At 45.4% G+C, this 25,379-nt stretch overlaps 1 protein-coding gene across 1 annotated transcript in view; it reads left to right on the plus strand.

Moving 5' to 3' along the window:
• LOC144107935 (ATP-binding cassette sub-family C member 3-like) overlaps positions 1–25,379 on the plus strand; it is a 66,673-nt gene that overhangs the window by 37,614 nt on the left and 3,680 nt on the right. Inside the window, exons 10-26 of the mRNA XM_077641173.1 lie at positions 434–596; positions 2,393–2,650; positions 3,732–3,935; positions 6,158–6,304; positions 7,382–7,478; positions 9,528–9,730; positions 10,314–10,490; positions 10,760–10,927; positions 12,648–12,829; positions 12,990–13,065; positions 13,857–14,067; positions 16,753–17,063; positions 17,975–18,307; positions 20,403–20,504; positions 21,596–21,769; positions 23,431–23,589; positions 24,909–25,075. Coding sequence (XP_077497299.1) covers positions 434–596; positions 2,393–2,650; positions 3,732–3,935; positions 6,158–6,304; positions 7,382–7,478; positions 9,528–9,730; positions 10,314–10,490; positions 10,760–10,927; positions 12,648–12,829; positions 12,990–13,065; positions 13,857–14,067; positions 16,753–17,063; positions 17,975–18,307; positions 20,403–20,504; positions 21,596–21,769; positions 23,431–23,589; positions 24,909–25,075 — 3,132 coding nt within the window. The remainder of the gene's footprint in view (positions 1–433; positions 597–2,392; positions 2,651–3,731; positions 3,936–6,157; positions 6,305–7,381; positions 7,479–9,527; positions 9,731–10,313; positions 10,491–10,759; positions 10,928–12,647; positions 12,830–12,989; positions 13,066–13,856; positions 14,068–16,752; positions 17,064–17,974; positions 18,308–20,402; positions 20,505–21,595; positions 21,770–23,430; positions 23,590–24,908; positions 25,076–25,379) is intronic.

Here is a 25,379-nt window from a genome sequence, read left to right on the forward strand (position 1 = left end):
TCGTTTCCTTCGCTCCTGAGGCGTTAAGCCTACAATAGCATGTGTGCATAGCCCCGGAGTATACTACATGGCGATTGGAACAAAGTCAGTAGATGTGTCTTAATCAAAGAAAATAATACTCAACTGGCGCCCCAATGAGTATCCATAAGAGCGTGGCTACTCTTCTTACGAAAACCGGTGAAGTGCAGTGCAGTCACCCCAACTTGGTTCAAATGCAGAAGCTTGCTTCAATCATGCTGATTTCAGCTTTGCGCGGAGAAGCAAAGTTTCTCACTGCCTGCTTGCAGACGGCTTGTCACGGTTTAAACGATCATTGTTTTTCCGTTCACTGCATCAAAATGCTTCGACGCCTGTCTCGCTATCGTTCTACAGAATGGTGGCTTCCCAGCTTTTTTTTTTCTGTTCGGACAGCTTTCTCCCTTTTTTTTTTCAGGTTGCTCATAAACAGCCGCGATAAAGTCGAAATGACGTCGGCAGTGCTACTCTTTGCTGCAACGACAACGTTTGAGTTCTTACTCTCCTGCTACCAAATGGACGTGCTTCACTTCGCGGGCGGCAGAGCTCGTTCCATGCTTCAAGGACTCGTCTTCGAGAAGGTACCAGGGCGCAGGGCCCTTCATGGATCCATGCGCTATTCGAGAGACATTAATTATGACAATCAGTAGAAACATTGCTGGTTGTAATGTGCTCCTACAGTTTCCGTGCAACTACGGCTGTTCGATTTAATTATATTAAGGGAATTCACATTACAACGCCGAAAGAGACCTATCTGCTCACCGTGACTCCACGTGCAGACTAGTATGCGAGTCCACTTCACAACTCAGGAATGAAGAGAATTTTCACCCCGTGATGTTTTTTTATACTTATTGGACACTGAGGACAACTTCATTCAATTATTTTTTTTTTCAGTACAAATTGGTTCTTCATTTTTCTCTTTGTGTTGAAGATTGTCCAATAGCAGAACAATTGCGAGAAAATTGAATTAAAAAATCTTCCCGCCATTAGATTAAAACTTGTGATATCCTTGCCCCTGAGAATGGTTCTTCACAGTTTTGAACTCAGTAACAGTGTAGCAAGATCTTTTGTTCAAGGTGGTCGCAGCAGAATCGAAGAAACGGGAGCAAAGAAATGAACGGATAACAAGCGTAGACGAAGCTCGGCCTCGGTGTCAGCACATGCATTTTAGTTAAGAAACCAGCCGGAGATGGCGACACCTGTTTCCGTTATTTTCATTGATGTTTTCTAACTTATCAAAGCTCCATTTTCAGATAGAGCGGTATCTTTGCGAATAGAGCGCTGTGCCTTATCGAAGGAGGCCAACCTAAATTCTTTCTCGGTGTTGCTTTAAATATATTTATTATATTAACTTTTACAAAATACTTCTGGATAACCACGTAAATGATTAATACCAACCCTAATCTTTCTTAACAATTGGAATACGTGGGCCGTACCAGTCTCACAAATTAAATTGTGTGCATGCTTCATTTGTCGCACCCTATTTCTGCTGTTGGAATGGCGTCAAAACTCTTTGTTAGGGGCAAGCAGAATATAGGGGACAACAGACAATGTAGCAGACGATGTACAGAGGCAAGCGCTTCTCTCACTACTTCATCTTTGGGGTCCTGATCTTCGCTTGTCTATCATGGGGAAAGCTTGCCTGGTGGGCAGCTCTAATTGGAAAACTTGCTGTTGCCAACGGCACAACTAGTGCTAAGACGCTGCAAAATCGAGGCGAATGGCAGTAGCAAAATGACAGGAGCCAAAGGCATCGAGAAAAGATGGCGTCAGATGAGAACTAGCAGCTCACGCAAGGTAAAATGATGGTTTCACTAAAGACTGGCGCTAGCACTCTTAACATTTGGGTGCCTAGCTGTTTCAGTGATTGAACACAGAATGGCCACGCGAACTAGATAAAGGCGCAAAAGAAACGCCTAGCTGCTGCAAAAATAACCGAATGGTCTAAGGCGCCAGATTCAAGCTACATCCTTCACAGTGTTACAAAGCCAGAGGTTTCTGGCTCATAGGTGGACTGGATGTGAAGTTGATTCAAATACCTGTTCTCACATTTAAGAGCACACGCAAGAGTACATTTAAAGTGCGGAGTCCATGTGAAGCTCGCTTCATCTTCTGTGTCTTAGAATAGCACAGCTGCGGAGTGCATGTGAAGCTGGCTTCATCTTCTGTGTCTTAGAATAGCACAGAAGCCTCCATACAAGACAAAGAAGTAGACAGGACGTGCATCTTTTACGTCCTTTGACTCTTACACTTTTTTAAGCCATGGAACAACACCTAAGTCTACTTCTAAGCTTTCTTGTTTGTTCTCTTAGTCACTGTCTCCAAGCTACCCCAACTTTTATTCCTTTCTCAATGGCGAACACCTTGTCCTTTGCAGGTGACCACCATGTCACCCAGCTCCAAGGCACGCTACCCGGCTGGCTACATCGGTTCGCTGGTGAGCGTCGACTGCCCGCTGGTCACTGTCTGCTCCTTCTCTATACCGGTGCCGCTTATGGGTGCCCTGCTGTTCCCCTTCCTCTTCTGGATGCTCGGCACCAGGGCCGGCTTGTGGCCGGCCCTGTGCTGCGCGGCCTGGGTCGTCGTGGTCCTCCTGATGCCCTTCATCGGCTCTTTCGTCCAGAAGCTGTTCTGGGTGAGCATTGCTACTTTATGGTGGGAATGTGAAACATTTTTTTCACCTAGAAAGTTAGCATTTTGCAGGGCAACTATACAAGCCCCTTTCTTAGGGGTGCAGCCCCTAAATCTACTACCAAACTTCTTGCCCCTCAATATGGTGAATAATAATAATAATAATAACAATCGGTTTTGGGGGAAAGTAAATGGCGCAGTATCTGTCTCGTATATCGGCGGACACCTGAACCACGCAGGAAGCAAAGGGATCAACTTGTCAAAAATGACGACAGAAATGTTTTGTCGAGCTGTCATAGCGACCGAAATTTCTGCAACGTTACGCCCCTATTGTCATGGTGACAGAGACAGTTCTGTGGCGGTGACGGAATACTGAGCAGAACTACAGAAGGCGCTTTTCTAGTCATACCCAGAAATGTTGGACAACCGCGTTCTTCTTTTTTTTCCATCGGAACTTGTTTATGAGCTCAGTTTTTTTCGCACATCGTAAGATCTCACCATAACAATCAATATATCCTTGTATGTCTTCTCGGGAGGCTTGTAGGTTTCTGCTATGTGCTGTCAAAAAGGCACCCATTTGGTTTCTATGGAAGTCTCTACTACTGAGTGCAAGCGCAGGATAAACTATAAAAGCAAGATTTTGCCATGCACCGGAAGATTAGACAATTACCAACAGCATGTTCATAAAGTAAGTTACATTATTCCAAACTCACTCCAGAGTTAAAAGCGACGTCCAAGAGAGCCGGACATGGACAAGTTGTTCGAAAGTGGTGCAAGAAAATGTGTGTGAAGACGGAAAATCTTCTGTGATGTTTTTCTTCTGGAGCGTCACAATTAGATATATAGCGCACTCCTGCCCGGATCCTCTCAGAGCGGCAACTTCTCCGACTAGTAGGTCTCTTGTGGCTCAGATTCCCCTGGGCCAGATGTCACTGAGCAGCTTGAACGGGGGAGCGCGGTGATTATAATTTTAACTAAGCATAAAATGTTGCACTCTGCAAGATAAACACGAATGTATTTTCCAGCAGAATTTAATTAATCCACTTCATGGGGTGATTTTAGGCGTCGATGTGTTGCACTTTCAGAAAAAAGCGATCCAGGCTCGCGACGAGCGGCTCAAGGCGACCACGGACCTCATGTCAACCATACGCGTGGTGAAGATGTACGCCTGGGAGGACGCCCTGCAGGCGAACGTGGAGCGTTCCAGGGCAGTCGAGATGAAGTGGCTACTCCGTGTGAACTTGCTGGACGCCATACTGGACTGCATATACAGCTCTACCAGCTCCGTGGTCAGTGCCCTGCTCTTTGTAGACGTCCCAAGTGGACTGGGTCACCCGTTTACCTGATCTTACGTTTTTTTTGTACTGTAGAACTGCTAGGAAATATTAATAATAATAATTGGTTTCGGGGGAAAGGGAATGGCGCAGTATGTCTCATATATCGTTGGACACCTGAATCGTATTGTAATTTTAATTGTAATTGGTTTTTGGGGAAAGGAAATGGCGCAGTATCTGTCTCATATATCGTTGGACACCTTAACCGCGCCGTAAGGGAAGGGATAAAGGAGGGAGTCAAAGAAGAAAGGAAGAAAGAGGTGCCGTAGTGGAGGGCTCCAGAATAATTTGGACTACCTGGGGATCTTTAACGTGCACATATATCGCACCGCACACGGACGCCTTAGCAGCCGCCACGGTCGGGTTCGTACCCGGGAACACCGGATCAGTAGCCGAGCGCCTTAACCACCTAGCCATTGCGGCGGGTACCAGAGAGAAAATGAAAATTGTTTTTTTTTAGAAATGGTGCAGTAGCTGTCTCACATACCTCGGTAGACACCCGAACCGCGCCGTAAGGGAAAGGAGGAGGGAGTGAAAGACGAAAGGAAGAAAGAGGTGCCGTAGTGGACGGCTCCGGAATAATTTCGACCACCTGGGGATATTTAACGTGCACTGATATCGCACAGCACACGGGCGCCTTAGCAGCCGCCACGGTCGGAGTAAAAAGGTTTGCCGTTGGTGTTGGCCGGTGATTTCCAGAAACGGGATGCACTGCTTGAAGGCTTCTCGATGATACGACTTGCAGGCTAAGCGATTTAGTGAGAAACGAACTTTTATACAGGCTGTTTACAGATGGGTACAAACAAACGTCAGTATACGGCCACAACTATCTGCGGCCGGCCTAGCTGACCGCCTGCACAGAGGCGAGGGACACCGCGTCCCAACAGTCAAACTGGCGCGCCTCGCGCCAGCTCTCAACGGTCAATCCCTCCGCACTCGGCCAGCCCGAGCGCCTGCCAGCTAGGAGTCGCTAGAGACCAAAGCACACACGGGCGCAGCTCCCTTCGTGGGTACACCTTGAAGATGCCCGCGCCCCGTTCTACACGTAAAAATAAACTGCTAACTGCGGCTCATCAGTTTTGACGAATAGGAAAGCTCAGAACTGATGTCAGCGTTTTCCCTTACCGCCGGGTTCCTCCCCTCCCTTGGTGGTCTCGCAATCCTTCGCAAAGGGGACAGGGGTCCAAGGTCGAGGCCGGCAGATAGCCCCGCCGTCCGGAGCGACGAAGAAAGCCGCAAGGACGAATGGGGAGACTAACCAAAAAGGCATGAGTCCCCTTCTAACGGCGTGCACCAAAGCAAAACAAAATAAAACAAAACCGGACGCGCAGCCTTGGTCACTGCCCTCTCGCGGAATATTCGCAACACATGTACAAAAAGATGCGACAGCGCGCCGAACCCTACAGTCGGTTTCGAACCCGAGAACTCCGGATCAGTAGCCGAGCGCTCTAACCACTGAGCCACCGCGGCGGGTACCAGAGAGAAAATAAAAATTGCTTTTTTTTAGAAATCGGGGCAGTAACTGTCTCACATATCTCGGTAGACACCCGAATCGCGCAGTAAGACAAAGGGGGAGTGAGTGAAAAACGAAAGGAATGTAGAGGTGCCATAGTGGAAGGCTCCGGAATATATTTCGACCACCTGGGGATCTTTAACGTGCGCTAACATCGCACAGCCCACGACCACCTTTTGCGTTTCGCCACCATCGAAACTGCCGCCGCGGTCGGGTTCGAACTCGGGTACTCCGGATCAATAGCCGAGCACTCTAACCACTGAGTCACCGCGGCGGGTCCTCCTGAGGAGCATTTTCGAGCATACGTACGTCGAGCATACATACGTGCTCGAAGCCTTCAAGGTAAATGTATTCAGGCGAAAGACCTTATGCTAAAGACCATTACGGTGAAGGCTTCACGGCAAATACCTTCCGGGTAAAGATCATTGGGTGCAGGGTCTTTATGGTGAAGGCCTTTATGTCAAAGGCTTTTATGGTTAAGGCTTTTAGGTCAAAGGATACGTCACAGCCCGTAAGGGCCTTAAGTGTCCACCCTAACTGTTGGTACTGCACGATATTCAGCGCTTAGCCATGCTAAACCATGTGAAATTTTTTGTTTGATTCCGATTCCAGACATTTCATGCCTTTTTGAAATATCGTCAACGCGTAGCATTCTATTTTGCAGCTCATGATCATCCTATTCTCCACGATATACGCACTGGAGCCAGACATCGTGCTAACTCCGGCGCTGTCCTTCTCCTGTGTGTCACTGCTGTACATGGTTGACCTTACTATGAACGGCTGCGGACAGGCACTGAGGAACTTCAGCCAAGTAAGAACACGCCTCCCATTCAAAGTGAATCGGGGGAAATATTGGCGTGTTAAAGAAACGGGCTACGTACTACCCAGGAGCTGAATGAGAACCCGGGTTTTTCTATGCTGTACCAGCACACTTGTACCATATGGAGCTCACAGCTTAGCTCCTTGTTACGACGGGGAAAACATTACGAGAATGGCACATGTTTTCATCTGAGCATTCCAAGAATAAAATGTATTCATATTACCACCTTCCGAGGAAAAGGTGGCCGGCATTCTTATATAGAAGATATATGCGCTTCTTTCTGATCTTCTGGTTTAGTGTATTTTGAATTTAGGTTTAAATACACCCTGGGACTTCCCTTTCACGTAGAGTCCAAACTACCTTTTTCTGCGTATATTCTCTATTTTTCTAGGTTATTTTATGGCAGTAATACATCAACTTTTTTATGATACACTGATGTGGTTCATGTTTTGAGAACCGTCCACCTTTTAGTGACCATTCTACTTGAGGAAGTCTGCCAGGGTCATTTATGGAAATAAATAATTCCGAGTCTCGAGTTCAAGATTTAAACAGGTGCATAAAATGAATCTTTTTTAGCCTGACTGTGTAGAGGAGAACGTCATATGAAATTTTCATGAGTTTCTCTCGTCCTTGAGGCAAACTGACATGCCCGAGATAGTACCTGCTGCAGTTCATTAAACGCCTGGCCCACCATCGACACCTTTCGCTTTGGTCGACCACATTTTTTCTTTCTTTTCTCTGCTATGCAATTTTTTAAGTTGCCTCCTTTCTAAATATTTAGTTTGAACTAATCTAAGAATCTTGTTCCACGGGAGGTACGGGCAAGATGATTTTTACTTTAATTTTGGGAAACTGCTCAGAACTTAATGAATATAGTTCATTCTACATTGCCCTAGAACGGATAGCTGCACAGTCCGGTGTTACCGGCTTATTAAAATAAAAAAAATAAAGTATACGAGTCCGTGGCTTCTGGCCCAACAGCAAATAGATATAAGCTAATACTTCACACAGACTACACACAATAATTTGTTGTTGTTTTTTTCTTTTTGCACTGTGGTGCATTATCAGGCTTCACTGGCACTCAAGAGGGTAGCTGGCTTCTGCACAGCAAGAGAGCAGCAGGAACAGAAGAGTGACCCCAGCAATCAGTTTTCGACTATAAAAGGTAACACCCAGAAAGAATGACGTCATGAATTACCTCCGCCATTTTGATGCTTAGGCTTCGCGATAATTTCTCAGTTCTTGGTTGCACAAAGTCCACCGGCACAAATCTGTCGATGCGCGCAGCGTTTACTTTTGGGTGTGATGAGCCCCGCGACCTCACTCGTTTTGGAGAGGTCACAGCAAAAGCGGCTGGGAAGAATAGACTAAGACATGCATTGAGGCATTTCATAAATGCTAGTAATTTGCTGCGATTTCTCACGATATACTAATCAGAAGTTTTAATGCTCGGTAAAAACGCCCATCAAATTTTTCGGTCTACCCGTCGCGGTGGCTCAGTGGTTAGGGCGCTCGGCTACTTGTCCGGAGTACCCGCGTACGAACCCGACCACGGCGACCGCGCTTCGGTGGAGGCGAAACGCAAAGGCGCCCGTGCGCTGTGCGATGTCAGTGCATGTTAAAGATCCCCAGGTGGTCGAAATTATTCCGGAGCCCTCCACTACAACACCTCTTTCGTCCTTTCTGGTCTCAGTCCCTCCTTTATCCCTTCCCTTACGGCGCGGTTCAGGTGTCCGCCGAGATGTGAGACAGATACTGCGCCATTTCCTTTTTCCCGAAGAAACCAATACTTTTCTGTCTCGATATGACGCAATCTGGGGCCTCAGCCTTTTCTTTAAAAATTCTCCCCTCAGTAGCACATTTTTTCGTATCAAGATAAAACCTTTGTGGCGCGTTTGGAATTTCACGCATATGCGTACTAAAATTTTCAGACGATTAAAAGTTTAAATATTTTATTACTCATCAGTATATGCCGTGTATATATGTATGTCATTCACACAATATCTATTATAATCAGGCTTGGATCGAACGCGAATAGCAGCCATTGAAAGGACGTTACCGTTTGCTTTTCTGGTGATCACCTTTTATCACAGATTACAGTCCTATGCGTTTTTAGTTTATGGGGCCTGAGAATTTTGCATTTGGGAACTGTTAATTTGAGCACGTCGCACTATAATGCAAACTGAAGACGCAACAAGGTGTTTACATCAGAAACTTAGTAGTAAAACACGTTAGGAAGGAAGCAAAGGACCTAGAAAATTCTGAGTGCATTTTTTTTCTACCTACAATCGCCGAACAGCCACTTATATTTCGCAGTCATGAAAGAGAGAGGACGTAATTGCACAAAAATAATCGCGCGTTTGACGTCGATATAATTCCCTGAGGAATTTCGGATTTCATAACTTCAGTGTTTAGGTTTGATCGTTTGGGAATTAAGTTTGTGCATGAGTTACCTGCTATGGAAGAAAGATATCCATAACGCTCCTGTTCAATTGGATCCCAAACTCAGTATGCGCATTTATAGCGACAATATGAAAAACGAAATGCGATCTTGACAGCTCAAAGAACGGGAAGGTGCTTCATCTACGTTAGATACACTGCAAGCAGTCCATTTGCGAGCGAAAACATTTACTTTCATCACATCGTGTGCCTGCTTATTCCGTGTCGCCTCCTTGGGAGTAAAAAAGGTGAGTAAGTTTTCCTTAAACGCACTCCGTTTTCTGAAAGAGACTTCGTTAGAGGACGGCTTACTGCCTTTTTACTAATTTATGTTTAGTGTGTAGGTACCAACTTTTCTGGTTGCCTGTCCAGTGGATGCACACCCTCTCTATATCAGCCATATTTTTAAAATTGGAAGCAAGTTAAAGGTTTTGTTAGATTCGAAAATAAATAAGATGATGTCGCACTTGGAGATCGGGGGCAGGTTTCTCGAAAATTTCTGTATTATGTTAACTTTTTTTGATGCTGTACAAAAACTGCGGCGATCTACTGTACCGTGCAGTGGGTGGAACGCTACTAGCTGGTTCTTTGCGATAACCTCACGTCCCTTTACTGAAAGCTGTCGGTAAACTTTAGGTTTAATTTATTTACACTGGGCACGTAGTGACTGCATTAAATTTTGTCTTGAGTGAGTTGGGATCTATCTGAAGGAGTAATCTGGTTTTTGTCAAGACTCTGTGCTAATCTTACAATTCTTTTTTCCCTATGCCTTCAGGCGCTGTGGCACTACGGAAATGCTCATTCTCATGGAGCGAGCCTGATGACGATTTATCAGAGCCTAATCTTCAAGATATCGACCTGAGTGTTGAGCCCGGTTCATTGATCGGCATCGTGGGCTTCGTCGGGAGTGGAAAATCATCGCTTTTGGCCGCCATTTTGGGCGACATGCATATGATAGGAGGCAAAGTTACCTGCACAGTAAGTTAAATGCTAAGACAGCTGAAACCACAGGATGTTATAAATTCTGTACTGCAGTTCACATCATTGGAGCGTTGCTTCCCCACAAATTGAGGTTGCTGTGAATGCAGTGGGAACAGCAACATACATGCTGCAAAACATGGACACTCACTAAATTCCCCCTTATTGCAGACTTACATTTATTTCCTATGCAGAACGCGAAATGCTCAATACTTGTCGCAAAGAAGTACTTTCCCCTTGCTCTAATTTGGCGTACTGCAGACAGCCCATTTGTTTATTGCTTGTGTCATACCTGACAATGCTTTGCTGTTGCTTGCATCTGTACCTTCTTTTCAGTTTGTTTCGAATGTTGCGGGTTCCTGTCTAGGTGGCCTTCACCTCATCGCTCTCAAAGGCGGCTAAATCGCGACTGAAAAAAGATTCGAATTTGGAAATCGTTTTTAAAGTGCACTAGTTTTCTTTTCGTGTACTCTCATGGCTTAACAATTTGCGCGCAATTTTCGCAGCGCCTGCACAGTTCTTGAACACGGACCTTTGCAATCCTGACCCGCAAGCGCTGAAACAGTTGGTAATTACTTTTCAGGGCCGAGTAGCTTTTGCGCCACAGTTGCCAAATGTGCACAACATGACAATAAGGGACAACATCACCTACGGCAAGCCGATGAATCCTGCCTTCTACGAGCAAGTTATTCGAAGCTGCCAGCTGATGAATGACATCAACAAGCTACAGTCTGGAGACATGACTGAAGTCGGTGAAAAGGTAAAATATTTTCGCTGAAGGTTTTATAATGCTGCCCAAACCAATTTATTGAGACAATTGTTAAATATTCCTTGAATTTACCGAGACAGTGTCGGGTACTTTGCGCTCGCAGGAGCGTATTTTGGGTATTTGCTCCTTAGGCATAACCTCGGGGCTCCTTGGCCATCAAAGCTTGGATCGTTTCAGTGTTAATGTCGAGCTGGAGCTAGTTATATGATTCAAGAGTTTGTGCAGTTGCGGGGAATTATTTCCTTCCGAAAACGCCACAGGGAACCAACCTGAGTGGAGGCCAGAAGCAGCGGATTTCCTTGGCCCGGGCGGTCTACAGCCAGAGCGACGTGTACTTACTCGATGACCCCCTCAGCGCCTTGGACCCAGTGGTCGGCAGTCGGGTCTTCAGGGACGTCATCGGAAACCGGGGCCTACTCGGGAGCAAGGTGACGTCTCGCCAAGGAATGATCGAGTTTATACGAACGCACTATCGGCTTAATAATTGGTTTTTTGGGGAAAGGAAATGGCGCTGTATCTGTCTCATATATCGTTGGACACCTGAACCGCGCCGTAAGGGAAGGGATAAAGGGGGGAGTGAAAGAAGAAAGGAAGAAGAGGTGCCGTAGTGGAGGGCTCCGGAATAATTTCGACCACCTGGGGATCTTTAACGTGCACTGACATCGCACAGCACACGGGCGCCTTAGCGTTTTTCCTCCATAAAAACGCAGCCGCCGCGGTCGGGTTCGAACCCGGGAACTCCGGATCAGTAGTCGAGCGCCCTAACCACTGAGCCACCGCGGCGGGGCCACTATCGGCTTAATGAACTTGCTTTTCTGACACGCACAAGATCGTAGAGAGTAATAAAAAAATGAAAAATGAAAATTGTTTTTTGGGGGAAAGGATATGGCGCAGTATCTGTCTCGCATATCGGTGGACACTCGAACCGCGCCGTGAGGGACGGGATGAAGGAGGGAAGCTTGAAAGAAGAAAGGAAGAAAGAGGGGCCGTAGTGGAAAGCTCCGGAATAATTTTGACCACATGGGGATCGCACAGCACACGGGTGCCTTAGCGTTTCGCTTTCATTGAAACACGGCCGCCGCGGCCGGGTTCGAACCCGGAGTAATCAAGCCCAAATGTAGAAACCACGTAGTCGCGTCTTTGCGCTGTTGTACCAAATTGTGCAAGACTACGTCGTTTCCACAGAGTAATTAAGCCCAAAATATGGAAACGACGTAGTCTTGCATAACTTGGTACAACAGCGCAGTAACACGAGATGCAAGGAAGAAGACAATGCTTAGTGCAGGACGTCTTAAACTTGGGTCTACAGTGCGGAGTTAAATACAAAGTGAAAATGCTAAACATTTGAATGACCCTGGAAAAATAACACATGCACTAGGAATTAGTGGAGATGTCTTAATATAGCAATGTTTCTTACCGTTTGTTCAGGCTTTATTGAGATTCGCGAACCTTGATAACGGTAGCTTCTACGGGTCCAAAAAATGACTAACTCGTGTGGTCTGCTTGCCGGCGGAACCACGTCGAGCTACTGTGATAGTTTTTTGTTTCACCCTTAGCATTTTTTAATTCTATGCGTATTTTTACGAGGAAAATGCTTAATAAAAGCATCCGAGCAAACAAAAAAAGCGACTCTGATGCCATACCACGACTGTTGATTACAGCAAGCCTTTGAGAAATATAGCAACATTGCTACGCTGCTGCCAGACTTGAGCATACATTACCGGGCCAGCTGTTTTCCATATTCCCTAGAGTCCCGTTGTATTTATTAATACAGTTATACGCAGAATACGAAACAACCGTTTGTTCAGCATATCAATTTCTCTTAGAAATATGGGTTGATTTGCTTTGTCATTATGGTTTCGTTCCAGCTCGTTCTACTTAAGGCGCATCATGGCCCATGCTGGCAATAACAACAACAACAACAACAATATTAATAATAATAATAATAATAATAATAATAATAATAATAATAATAATAATAATAATAATAATAATAATTGGTTTTGGGGTCTCATATATCGGCGGACACCTGAACCGCGCTGTAAGGGAAGGGATAAGAGAGGGAGTGAAAGAAGAAAGGAAGAAAGAGGTGCCGTAGTGGAGGGCTCCGGAATAATTTCGAATGCTGACAATTGGATCATTTTTCAGACGCGCATCATGGTCTGTAACCAAGGCCATTACCTTCACCACATGGACCAAATCGTTTTGGTCGACGGAAAGAGCATAAAGGTATACAGGAGACTCGAAGATCTTGTGACCGACCCGGACTCACCGCAAAACTTCCGCGAAGCTCTCGAGAAACGCAAGTGGAGTGATCTTAACAAATCTTGGTGAGCGAATAGTATTTGCTTCTATTCGATTTATGCAAAGTTCTTTGTTCCGTGGTTTTATATTCGGCTTTCCGGAATCAAGCCTACACCTGTCGGTCTGAATTCTGTTGCTGATAATTGTTGTTGCGGTAATTCCAATTATTTCTCAATCCGTATTCAGCGCAGCAACCGAAGAGATGGAAGAGAATGACACAGTTGGGCGAATAACTGAAGAGGAGCTAGGCAACTCAACTAAAGTGAGTATGATAGAGGCCTTGTATTGTTAAAATTAGCTTTAATATTACAAGTCTGGTCACGGCCTCATCAATTACGAGGTCACTGCCGGAATAATAACGACGGCATCGCACTTCTGCTGATTTAGTAATTAAGAGCCGCCGTTTTAACTTGTGTCATTATCGAAACTCCGGTCAAAACTTGCTTTCAACTAATTGTCGAAACCCATTAACGTTCCTGACAAATTACACGGTCCACCTGTGTAAATAGGCGGTTCTTTCCTTTTGCTTGCTCAAGTAGTCAAACCTACCCGGGCCTCTTTTTCAGAAATTATCTGAGTGCGCTTTGTATCTGTCTCTCGCCGCAACTCTTCGTGGTCCTTTTCCAGCTTGCGTTGGCCTTGAAACAGTGATTATACCCACTATGATGTTTTTTGTGTACGCATTCTTTTTTCTCCGCTTTACTTTATTTGTGTTATTTCATCATCACATAAAATAGCAGACGGGATGCTAAACTTGTTAAACTCCTGGAACTTTGTTAGCTTTATCCACGGTCAATATTTCCTGCACGTCTAAAAAGGGCTTCCATTTGCATCTAAATGCGCAGTGGTGGTTATAGCGTCTCTGATGACGTTATGGTGCCCTATGTTCGCTGAATACTATTCTATACATAGAATGTCAAGCACCAACTGTATAAAATAGGCCTCTGCTTGATGCAACGGTTCGATTCAGTGCGCAAGTGCTGCTGAGAAGAAAGACCCGAATATTTTCAGGTGCATTCGCTACATGACGGTGATGTGAACGTTTCCTTCCAGACAGGTTGGCAGCTGCTTTGCAGCTTGTTGCGCCTGTCGCAATGGCCAGCACCCGTTGGGTTCACAATCTTCGTGGCTGCTTCCTGCTTCTTCGCCTTCCAGCAGCTCTGGATAAAGCAGTGGACGGACGCTTCGACCCGCGCCGCAGCGGGATCTGCCACCGAGCAGGTGCCCTGGGTGCAGGTGTTGGTCTCGCTATGCGTCATCGATGGTACGTTCCTTCGAATAGCCTCTCGGGTGCAATGCTAGTACCACTCGTCCTAGTGGTAAGAAAGCTAATCAGAAATAAAGGTGATCGAAGGCCGTGCAGGGACGCAGCAGAATTGCCCCCGGATCATACCTGGTGGGAAATGATTAATATGTTGTTCAGGGCTAGTAGGTTGCACATCACGAACCTTTGAATAGCGCGGAAAATGGGGACGACAAAACAGCACACAGGATTGACTACACGTGCGCTGTTTTTTTCTTTTTGTGCGGGGTCCTTTATAAACTGCCTTGAAGAAATGTGGCTTGTTCTGCACCTTATTTCATTCTTGAAAATGGTGATTTTAGAAACTATTAAAAAGGCCAAAAACAAAATTTCCATCAACGGCCGACTTCGCAACTAAACTTCGCGCTTCCACACGTTCTGTAGTGGGAATCTCAGAGGCTTGGCTGACCTCTACTCTCTTAAAAACGGCGATCACGGAGTCCTTTTTCCGTCGTAGGCGTCACGAGTTTGAATCAACTGGCTGGAAAATTTTTAATCCAATTTTCTATGCAATAAATATAAACCGCAGTAACGCGGACAGTTGAGCTAGTTGGTACATCATTTTAACACTTTCAAAAGCGCTGCGACAGGGGACACCAAGAGAAAGAAAGAAAACGAAGGAAAGGCGCTACTATCAACTGAAGTTTATTGGAAAAAACATACAAGGTTACATAGCTCACACACGCCAGCTAGCAGCTCATGCGCCTACCCCCAGAATGACAAACCGAATCACTGTGTTTACCTAAGATACCGAATTTCACAATCCTGGATTACAACAGATGTTGTGCTGACGCACATGTCGGGGTTTTTGTGAATATGAAATGCTCCAGATAATTCCCTTCTTAGCTGATTAGAATGCCTATACAGAATTTTTGTACTATTGAACAGAGGTGCACATGCATTTTTTTTCCAACGGGTTAGAATTGTTAAGTTCGCAGTCTCTGTAATGCAGGGCCAAATTAGAGGAAGGAGCCCCCTTTAAAGACGAATTATGTTGGCGTAGCCGTGTGTTTATACATTTACCAGTTTGGCCTATATAACTCTTGCCGCATGTGAACGGTACTTCATATACCACTCCCTCAGGCACAAGGTGCAAACAGAAACTCGTTTTAAATTTTCACTGTTTTTTACTTTCTTTTGACTTTTGTTTTTCTAATCTGGCTCTCCTATCGACTATAGCACAAATTTTTCCAAGTTTTTGGGGAGCTGACAATAGCACCCTTACAACATATCTAGTGCCTACGTGTTTTAATCGGTGGGACAATCGGTGAATATACGGAATTACAGCACACTTTCTATTCTCGTTACTGGGAGGCTCTAGTGAATCGGGTTTTCCAAATGACTTAAGCTTTTTCACGAGTTTACTGCAGGCTAGTGTAATCACGTCATTAGGGAAACTTGCTGATTTCAGCCTCTGGACCTGCTGCTTGAAACTGTTATCAATAGCGTGAACACACGACTTAGCAATTGCTGATCATAAGCACGACACAGCTATGCCGCACTTTACCAGCTTTGAATGCCCTGAGTGGAAACTAAGCAAAGGCTTCTCCGAACGCTGTAGAAAGGACCAACAAACGTGACCCAGTTTTAGTTCCAGTCTGATATCCAAGAACTGTAGTTGATTGTTGTCCGGGGTTTCAAAGGTAAATTTTAAACCATAACTATTGCCGACAAAAGTATTTAAGATTTCTTCTACTTGGGGTAAGCCTGTCCTTCGTTTTCTTTCTCTTGGTGTCCCCTGTTGCAGCGCTTTCGAAAGTGTTAAAATATAAACCTTGTGCCACCAGAAAATTATGAACATAGCCAAAAAAAGTCGCGGAATCAATTTTTACTAAGAACAGATATCGCCCAAGCTTCTACTCAGTCACCTGTAAAATGTTTCTAATTGTCGTTTTTGTTGTAATATTTGTTATATTGTCGTGCTGAAAACAACTCTTTAGAGACGTTTTGTGCTGTCGACTCGTATGTTATATTCCGCTTATGGAATGTCTTTTGGGTTTGATGATGAAGACAAAGGTAATGATGATAACGATGATGTGCACAGCTGTCGGAAGCCGTTGTTGTTGTTGGTAACAAAAACAACAACAGCTTCCGACAGCTGTGCACACGGTCAGATTTAGATGGAGCCGAAGTTCTAGAGGCCCGTGTGCTGTGCGATGTCAGTGCAGGTTAAAGAACCCCAGGTGGTCGAAATTTCCGGAGCCCTTCACTACAGCGTCCCTCACAGCCTCAGTCGCTTTGGGACGTTAAACCCGCATAAACCAAACCAAACTTCTAATCCAACAAGGTTATGGGACTCACGACGCAAGCTCGAGCAGTCTCAGGCCTCAGCGGCCCGCGAGCCCCGACTTAAAGAGTCTTCCAACGAGAGCTGAAATGAAATCTTTTTTTTTTTCTTGAAGCGATGTTTATTGCCTCAGGGCATATAAACTATGAAGTGAGAGATGAGTAAGATGGTTAAATAAATAAAAAATGGTGGGTTGATTTTATGAAATCAAGAAGTGAACGATGATATAGGTCCTGTGTCCAGGCAATGTAGGAATCCGGATTGTCCGGTGAGAGTCCCACTGCCGCCAGGTGCCCTCGTCGGCTTCAGCACCAGGCAGTCCCACAACAGGTGAAATCGTTCCGTCTATTCTTTGCCAGTGGCCCTGCGCGTCGTGGGCAGCGTCCTGCTGGCCCTTTCGGCTAAGCGGCTGTCGAGGTCCCTCCACAATGGCATGCTGAGCCACGTGCTTGGCAGCCCGGTGTCCTTCTTCGACGCGTCCCCTCGAGGCCGCATCCTCAACCGCTTCTCGGCCGACATGGACTTCGTGGACGCGCGAACCTTCCTCAGCGGCAAGCAGGCCGTCCAGAACACGCTCATCACGCTGTCCAAGATCGCCGTGATCGGCACCCAGTCACCCTTGGTGGTCGCCGTCACAGCCATCGTCGCCATTTTTGTGGGCTACGGAATAGTGAGTCTGCTTCTGCGCCTAACAGGTGATCAAGAGGGCGAGGAGGTAGGAACCCGGTCGGTAGGCAGCGCCTGCATCATTAGTGAGAGCTGCACTGGTCAGATCCGCATTGCGGACGAAGTAGTTAGAAGGTTATATTGAGGGGCTAAGCAGCAGGCATGAGTGTACTGCTTACACACTATCGCTCTACACGCAAAGTGTTTGTTGACTTGATTCGTTGGGACCCATACATCAGCACCGGTTGGTTTCTGATATAGTTGTGAATAGGTACCCTTTACACTTCGCGAGACCTTTCTGTTTTCAGACATCAGCGACGACACAGTAGGTTAGAGTATACGATCTGCAAGGTTCTGGTAGCTTAGCTTAGAACATGCAGTAATTGAGCCATTACACAATGGGATCCACCCAAGCGCAGCTTTACGGACAGAAAGAAAAGCTACACAGCCTTCAGACCCGCCGCCGTGGCCCAGTGGCTTTGGCGCTCGGCTGCTGATCCCAACCCAAGTTCGCGGCAAAGCCACTGGGCTACCGGCGGCTGCATTCCAAGGGTGGCGGAGGCTAAGATAAAAAAATGAACATCCGTGTGCTGCACGAAACCCCAAGTGGAAACCCCAGGTGGTTTAAATTACTCCGGAGCCCTTCACTACGGTGTTCCCTCCTAGCCCGTAAGTCGCTTCGGGCAGTTAAACGCCACAATCTAAACGGCTTTCACAGAAACTTCGCAGTTTTGGAAAAAGTATTCGTAACACATAATTAAATCATATTTCATATCTACTCCACCACGGGGGATTTCACCGAAACACACTGGACTAGGTTAGATCATAGTTGGTTAGATTAGGCTTAGGCTCCAGGCGTCTGCTAACCTGGTCCGTTAGGTTAGATCGAGTGGACCCCTCTTTCGCACCGTGCAGAGCCTCGCCGTGAAAGCGTCGCACAGTTCCCGCTACTACGAGAGCGTGGCCACGTCGCGGCTGCTGCAGCACACGGCCGAGACCGTGGACGCCCTGAGCAGCGTGAGGACGTACGGCGTGGCCTACCGGTTCAGGAGGCACTTCTGCCGCCTCCTGGACGACACGATGCGCGGCTACTCGAGCTTCGGCGCTGCGTACCGCTTCACCCGCACGCTGACCGCGACCGCGGGATACGTGGTGGTCCTGTACACGCTGCTCGCCAACACCACCTTCGCCGGACCCGGTGGGCCTGACCCCAGCAGCCTCGGCCTGGCCCTGAGCTCGGCCACGTCGGTGAGCGAACCGGTTTTATTCCACGTGTTCTATGGCATACTTGGCGCAAGAAACTATTTTTTTAAATTTTAAGGTCGATAATGCTGGGAAAGGGAGGTGGTGCCTGAGAGGTAAATAACAGGAATAATGTGACCAGCACAGTAACGTTTCCCAAGGTCTTTAAGTTCTGGCCCCCTAATAACAGGAAGTGGCCTTGCTTGGACAGTTCAAATGTATAGCGTGCGCTAACAAGACGAACACAGGGCGTACACATCCAGTCCATTGTCTCAGCAGCGTCCAAAAAACTTCGATTATTAAAGCACCGCCTAAAGCATTGCACGAGCAAAACTAAACTGACAGCATACACATCACTTGTGCGTCCAGTGCTCGAATACGCCGACGCTGTATGGGATCCGCACACAAAAACGGATATAAAAAATCTTGAAGGCGTCCAGAGGACAGCACTCCGGTTTATTTACCACGCTTATGGTCGGCAGGTCTCGGTGTCTGATTTTCTCAACAGATCTGGGCTTCCCACTCTTGAATCCCGTCGCAAGCAGCACCGACTAAAAATGTTGTTCAATATCATACATAATAAAACAAAACTGAATTTTCAGAGTTACATGCAATACAACACAACACGCCCCACCCGTAACAAACACGAAAGGACTATCTTGATGCCACGATGCCGAACAAAAGCATATTCTTGTTCCTTCTTTCCACGCACCATTTCCGAATGGAACCGACTGCCAAGCGATATCACCAACCTGGTATCTTCAGAATCCTTCTTGTCTGCTGTTTCGGCTCATGTATCGCAGTAGCGTGTCTAGTACACAGTGTATTTCGGTTTCCTTGTTTTTATTCTGTTCACTTAGACTGTTTGACGTCGGATGATTTGCCTGTACTTTTTTTTTGTTGCTTCCCGTTGGTCTTATTGAATTTTGTCCTCGTACTGTAATCGCCCTTTGTCGCTGTTATTTTGTTGTTACCACTTTGTAATTTTTTTTCCTCTGTGCACTCCTGCCCTGACCGCCAAAGGGCAGTCGGCAGTATTTATGAAATAAATAAATAACTTGGAGAAGACGAAAGAAGCGCAACTTACAACTTTAATAACAGGAAAAAGAAGCCAGACGCTGTTTTACAGCTGCTGGGGTGTGAGGGTGTACGATATGATTAACCGAGGCAAACAGCTTCAGCAAAAGAAAACACGTGGCGTAACATGGCTCATCATGCAGTCCAAAGAGCGGGATGTAACAAAAGGTGACCAAAGACTGATAACGGTTGAAATGAGGTAAGACAACATGGGCAGAGAACACGTAAGGAACAACACGATGCGAGAATTAAAGATAACACTTAAAAAGGCACATAGATCGGCGTGTAAAAGGCACCTAGGAAACAGTAAAAAAGAACTTCATAGGGGAATGCAGAGTAAAAAGTATACTACTAAAAACATAAGAAAAGAAGCTAGACGAAACCATCTAAAAAGGATAGTTCCTTTCTAGAAAGAAGAATAGAAGGCGTGCTAACGCACTTGCCTTTTCTTTGGTCAATGTGAAAGGCCTCAATGAATTCTCCTTCAGTCTTGGCTAGGAACATTGTTTCGCGGAACTTGCGACGGCAATCTTTACATTGGCTACAGTGTATAGGAATGTTACCTCCCGTCTTACTATTCAAGGTCACATTGTGCTTTCGGGCGCGCTCATTAAAACATTTTCCTGTTTGTCCCACGTAAACTCTGCCGCACGTCAATGGGATCTCGTAAACCACGTTGGCAGTACAATCTGTGACAGTGACGGCTTTGAGAGTGTCTGATTAGTGATCACCCCCTTACACTGAAGCAAATTTTGAATGAATGAATAAATGAATGAATGAATGAATCAATCAATCAATCAATCAATCAATCAATCAATTTGGGAAGTACGATGAGTAAGTGTGCGTTAAAATGCATTTGAATGGCTGTACAGCTGAAAGGTGTAGCGGGAACAACAAGAAAGCTTTACTACACTTAGGTATAGCGAATGAAACTTGTAAAGCTTTATCTCCAGATTACTTCTTAAATTAGATGACTGCACATTCAAGCATAACCATGGCAGTCACACCGTTTCCCCGGTCGCAGGTTCCACTGGCGCTGATGACGCTGTGCGTGATGCTGTTCAACGTGCTCCAGATGATCGTCTCTCTGGAGCGCTGCGTCGAGTACACAGAGCTGCCGCCGGAGGTACGTTGCACGCGGGGTCAGAACTGCAAACACTGACAAGTACCAGTTCACCGTGGCTTGCGTTATCACGTCAAAATCGTCAGGACATGATCAGGAAGGGTCAGAACTGCAAACACTGACAAGGACCGGTTCACTATGGCTTTCGTTATCACGTCGACATCGTCAGGATATGAACAGGAAACTGCATCTGATCTACATTCTTACAACTGAGGCGTAGCACACACACAAGGGTCTCTCTCGTTCGCGCCTCTGGTAATACAGGCAAGAACAGGGCCATAAAGTTCACGTTACAATGTGTTCGTGTTCAAGAGAATATTTTTGTTCTTGTCGCTAATTTTAAACTTTCACTTAGAACGCTGCGAAAATTTTGTTCGTTTTCTGGACTTGTATTTTTTTTACATGTTACCTTGTAGTACTTAAGCAGAGAATAACAAGAAAGAGATATGGTTACTCTCGTACTCGCAAAGTAGTGCTCGTCCTAGGACCCAACTCCGGCTCTGAAGCGTCTAGGGTCAACCCTCCATCCTCAGCGAAGGTTTCCTATATTTCGTGGCTTCAGGCGAGCCGTCTAGCTGACTTCCCTGTGCATAAGTCAGGCATATCGGTTGACATGCTTTAATCTTAGTACGCTCCAGTCCACGGCGAACTTAACGGTCGCGTTATCCAGTCTGTGCTGTGAGCTTGTGGTGCGCTTCCCAAGTCAACAAGTGCTACACACTGACAGGGACCCACCTTACTTTCGCTTTGAAATTCGAAGAACCTCCAGAGGTAGTTCGGGCTACGCACCCCGCGTATTTTGCATTGGAGCGTGCCATTGTCGCCGCCGATTAATACTGCTCAAAGTTCCCAGTTTGCATTATTTTTGTTTTGAAACTGACGACCTGCACCCACTTTGTTTATTTTGTTTCGTGGGGCAGGTGAAAGAAGATATTCAGCAAGATAAGCAGGTTATTAGTTGTGTCAAAAATATTTAATAAAGCTAAAAATAAGCGAAAAAACCGCTTCAACCAAAACCTCTTCAAATGCAGAGAACGAGGGAACGCTTAGGGATATACTAAAGAACAATTAACCGGGCGATTCTCTTTACACAGGAGGATCTTCCGTCTACTTGGAGCGAGGAGCAGAAGGCTGCAGTGGACAAGGCCCTGTTCAGCTGGCCTACTGATGGCAAGGTTGAGTTTCAGAATTACTCGGCCTCTTACCGTCCAGGAGTGCTGCCCAATGTCCTCAGTGGCGTCACATTCGTGGTTAATCCCAGAGAGAAGGTAAGTAATAAGAGTGAGCTCTAGACTTTTTTTTGTCTTCGAATAGTTGCGAACAAGGAGGTTGCCATTCGCGGGTGACATATTAAGATACCTATGATATCTCAAAGATATCAGAAGAAGCAATTATGGGGAGACAATGTAATTCCAAGGCAGCATGACCGATGGTACGTTATGGTAATATAATGAATTGAAAGAAGAAACAAGCGTAACAGGAGGCGCCAGAAAATAAGATAAGCATTATGTTTGCCTATCAGCATCTCATGTACCCATGGAAGGCTCGTACGTGTAAAACCAGACAGTGTAAGGTAGCGATGACACTCACGCGCTGCAGGATTCCCCGTTTAAATCTTTACTTATGTAGATGTGGGTAAAGTCCCACAAACCTTTGTGCGGCTTGTGGTGAAGTCGAGACATTGGAGCATTTCCTACTCTCTTGTCGGAGGTTTGCACATCAGGGGAGAGCACACCTAGAAATTCCCATTACAAAGTTGGGTCTCACTTTGTCGGTTCCCCTCCTCCTCTTTTTCGGCTCGAGCGCCAGTGGTTTTGCATTGCATCAAGTTTGCGAAAACCTCCACAATTATATAACAGCTACCGGCAGATTTCCTTGCTAATTGTTTCCAAATTCCAAATTGTTTCATTATTATTATTATTATTATTATTATTATTATTATTATTATTATTATTATTATTATTATTATTATTATTATTATTATTATTATTATTATTATTATTATTATTATTATTATTATTATTATTATTATTATTATTATTAATGATATTTAAAAGATCGTTTGATATTTTCATGTATTTAATTATTTAATGCACGAATATTCTCTCCCGATATTTTGTTTCTTCCTTTTCTTTTAAATTACTCTGAAATTTCACCCAAGGCACAATCATTAGCTTGACACCAGTTTACCCTATTCTATGGGGTCTCCCCACTGAACCCTGGCCAATCCCTCGTCGTGGGTATGTGCAATGTCACCAAGGCAACAACAACAATAAGATAAGCGGATGAGACTAGGAAGTTTGTGAGTGTAAGGTGACCAGAGCTGGCATATGACAGAGTTAACTGGAGGCATATAGAAGAAGTCTTTACCCTGCTGTGAACGTTGTTCGGCTTATGATGATGGGGATAATCTGAAGGTACTTCGCAGGATTCCTCCAACCAGATGTTGTTGCAGTCATTTGTGGTCTCACCTCGCAGTAAATCTTAGTAATTTTTGTTCCACATACATCAAAAATGTTTTACATTCACTGTGAGTGAAGTAATCCTATTCGAGAAGTTGTGATTGAACGTGAAGTAAAATTGGTGCCGTGTAAAATTTTTTTGCGACATTAGTACCTCTGCTTCCATCCGGTCCTCCGCTCGTCCATGAAAAGTTATACTTGTCAACTTTTTGCCTTTAAAATTCCAGCTGTGTAACATTTAACAGTAAAGGCTCGATTATGTGTAATCTGCGCGGCAGTATTTAGCGTTTAAAGCGTCATTATCATTAAAAATATTCCGACAAATATTACAAGCGCAACAAATGTATAGTTGTTGCTACTGTGCCACAGCCTATGAACGTATGACCAGTATGCTTTGGCTTCTCTCCGGCCAGTGTAGCCAGGGAAGAAATAAAGTGCTCCTAAGTAGTTCGCTTTCATCTTTTCAGATCGGAGTCGTGGGGCGCACGGGAGCCGGCAAGTCGTCTCTAGTGCTGGCCCTTCTGCGCATGCTCAGAGCATCCGAAGGCCGGATCCTCATCGACGGCGTCGACATTGCAGGCGTGCCGCTTCGTAAACTTCGCAGTATCATCACCGTCATACCCCAGGTGACTGAGGATGCAAAGTTCTGGTCACGGCAAAGTTTGACTTGAGAATTTCATTACCAAAGATAAAAAGTGATGCATAACGTACGATGCCTGACGCCAAATCTGGGCTCTCGTGTCTTCTTAAAGGTGTTTGAGGAAACGAAAGCTGTCTTTCACTTTATATACACATATATCGCTGATTTTTATATAACGCCTAGGATATGATAGTATCGGTTCTAAAACATGACGAAATATATTTTGCTACGTTTCTACCTGATAGCTGTGTGCAGGGAAATGCACGATGTGTAGAAAAGTGCGCGATTTCCGCAACTGAGAGCAAAATGCAACACCCTCTTGATTTAAATGTGTGCTTATATGTATTCGTTAGTTATACCGTTTTCAGTGCTAGTAACTGATTAGAAGTGCTGTACAGCGTATTATTATGCACGTAATTACGCTTGTTTCGTTCTTTTTTTTTTGCCGTTACCGCAAAACTTCACCGCACTGAATCTCACTTTTTTTAGAGCTCCTCAAGAGGAGGGAAATAATACGGCTTTGGCCATGCTAGCTAGACGGGGCCACCGGTTTTAAATGCGCGTGAGAAAATTATATTCACGTTTTTAAACCTCATTCTTGGGATGCCGCGCCAGCGTTTCCGTTGTCCAGTAGCCTGTAAGTTTTCCGTAGCCTGGCTTCGGGACGATATAACGCATATAAATGATAATTGCCTACCGCAAAGCGCACTATTCTGGTATTATGTAAAAGTAACATTAAAGAAAAAATAAGCGAAAAATAAAGAAAATTATAGCATAAAAATGTATAAAATTAAGTTGCTCTAAAGTTCCAGCTGCAGCCCCAAACTTGGCAACGCGAGACCCTTTAAAATCCGGTCCGCAGAACAACTACGTTTTAATTACGATACTCGAATGGGAAGCCAACTTTTGCATGTCTTACAGCGAGTAAAGGAGCGAGTAATATCAATCCGCGAACCTCTTTCATTAGTGTCTCCCGGTTCAATAGTTAAGATACTTTTGAGGAAAAGAAGAAATTAAGCCAGATATGCGGCTGTGTTTAACCTAAAACTAGTAAAACATTAGCTATGCCTGCTTGGTTTTGGATTAATTTCGGACAGTCACGGCATATAAAGAAAAATAAAAACTAGATGGACCAACAGAGCTCCAACTCATTAGAATGGCATTCCTTTCAATAACTAATCTGGCAATGAATAATGTAGGTAGTTTTTACTGAAAGCGAGATCGCATCCACTGCGTTTCGGTGTCTTCCTGAGTGGCGGCATAATTGAGCAGCATACTTTACTCCATCGTTTCGTGAAATTCCAGGATCCAAGTCTGGTGAGGGGAACACTGCGTATGAATCTGGACCCGACGAACTCGCACTCAGACCGGGAGATATGGCAGTGCTTGGAGCGCGCCCATCTCGCCAAGCTTGTCTCGAACGACGCCAGAGGCTTGCTCCTGCTAACCGCCGACGGGGGCAATAACCTGAGGCAAGTATATTAGAGAGGGACTCTAAGGCCTAGAGGTGGAATACGCCAGCATTCAGACACGCTCCTGGTGCACAAACTAGGACACACTGTTGGCGGCATAGTGTAACGCTGCATAGCACTCCTGGTTGTTCCTCATTAATACCCTTTGGCAGGGCTTAATAAAAAGAAGCAGCGCGAATAGACAAGGACGAACACAAGACAGCTGGACTGGGGTCATTGCGGAGTCAAACGCTCAATCTTAGTTATATTAGTGGTTGCACTGATATGTGTCGTAGGGGACGCTTCCCTTAGCCCTACATGAAGC

Source organism: Amblyomma americanum, chromosome 10 (assembly GCF_052857255.1).
Source record: "Amblyomma americanum isolate KBUSLIRL-KWMA chromosome 10, ASM5285725v1, whole genome shotgun sequence".
Lineage (NCBI taxonomy): Eukaryota > Metazoa > Arthropoda > Arachnida > Ixodida > Ixodidae > Amblyomma > Amblyomma americanum.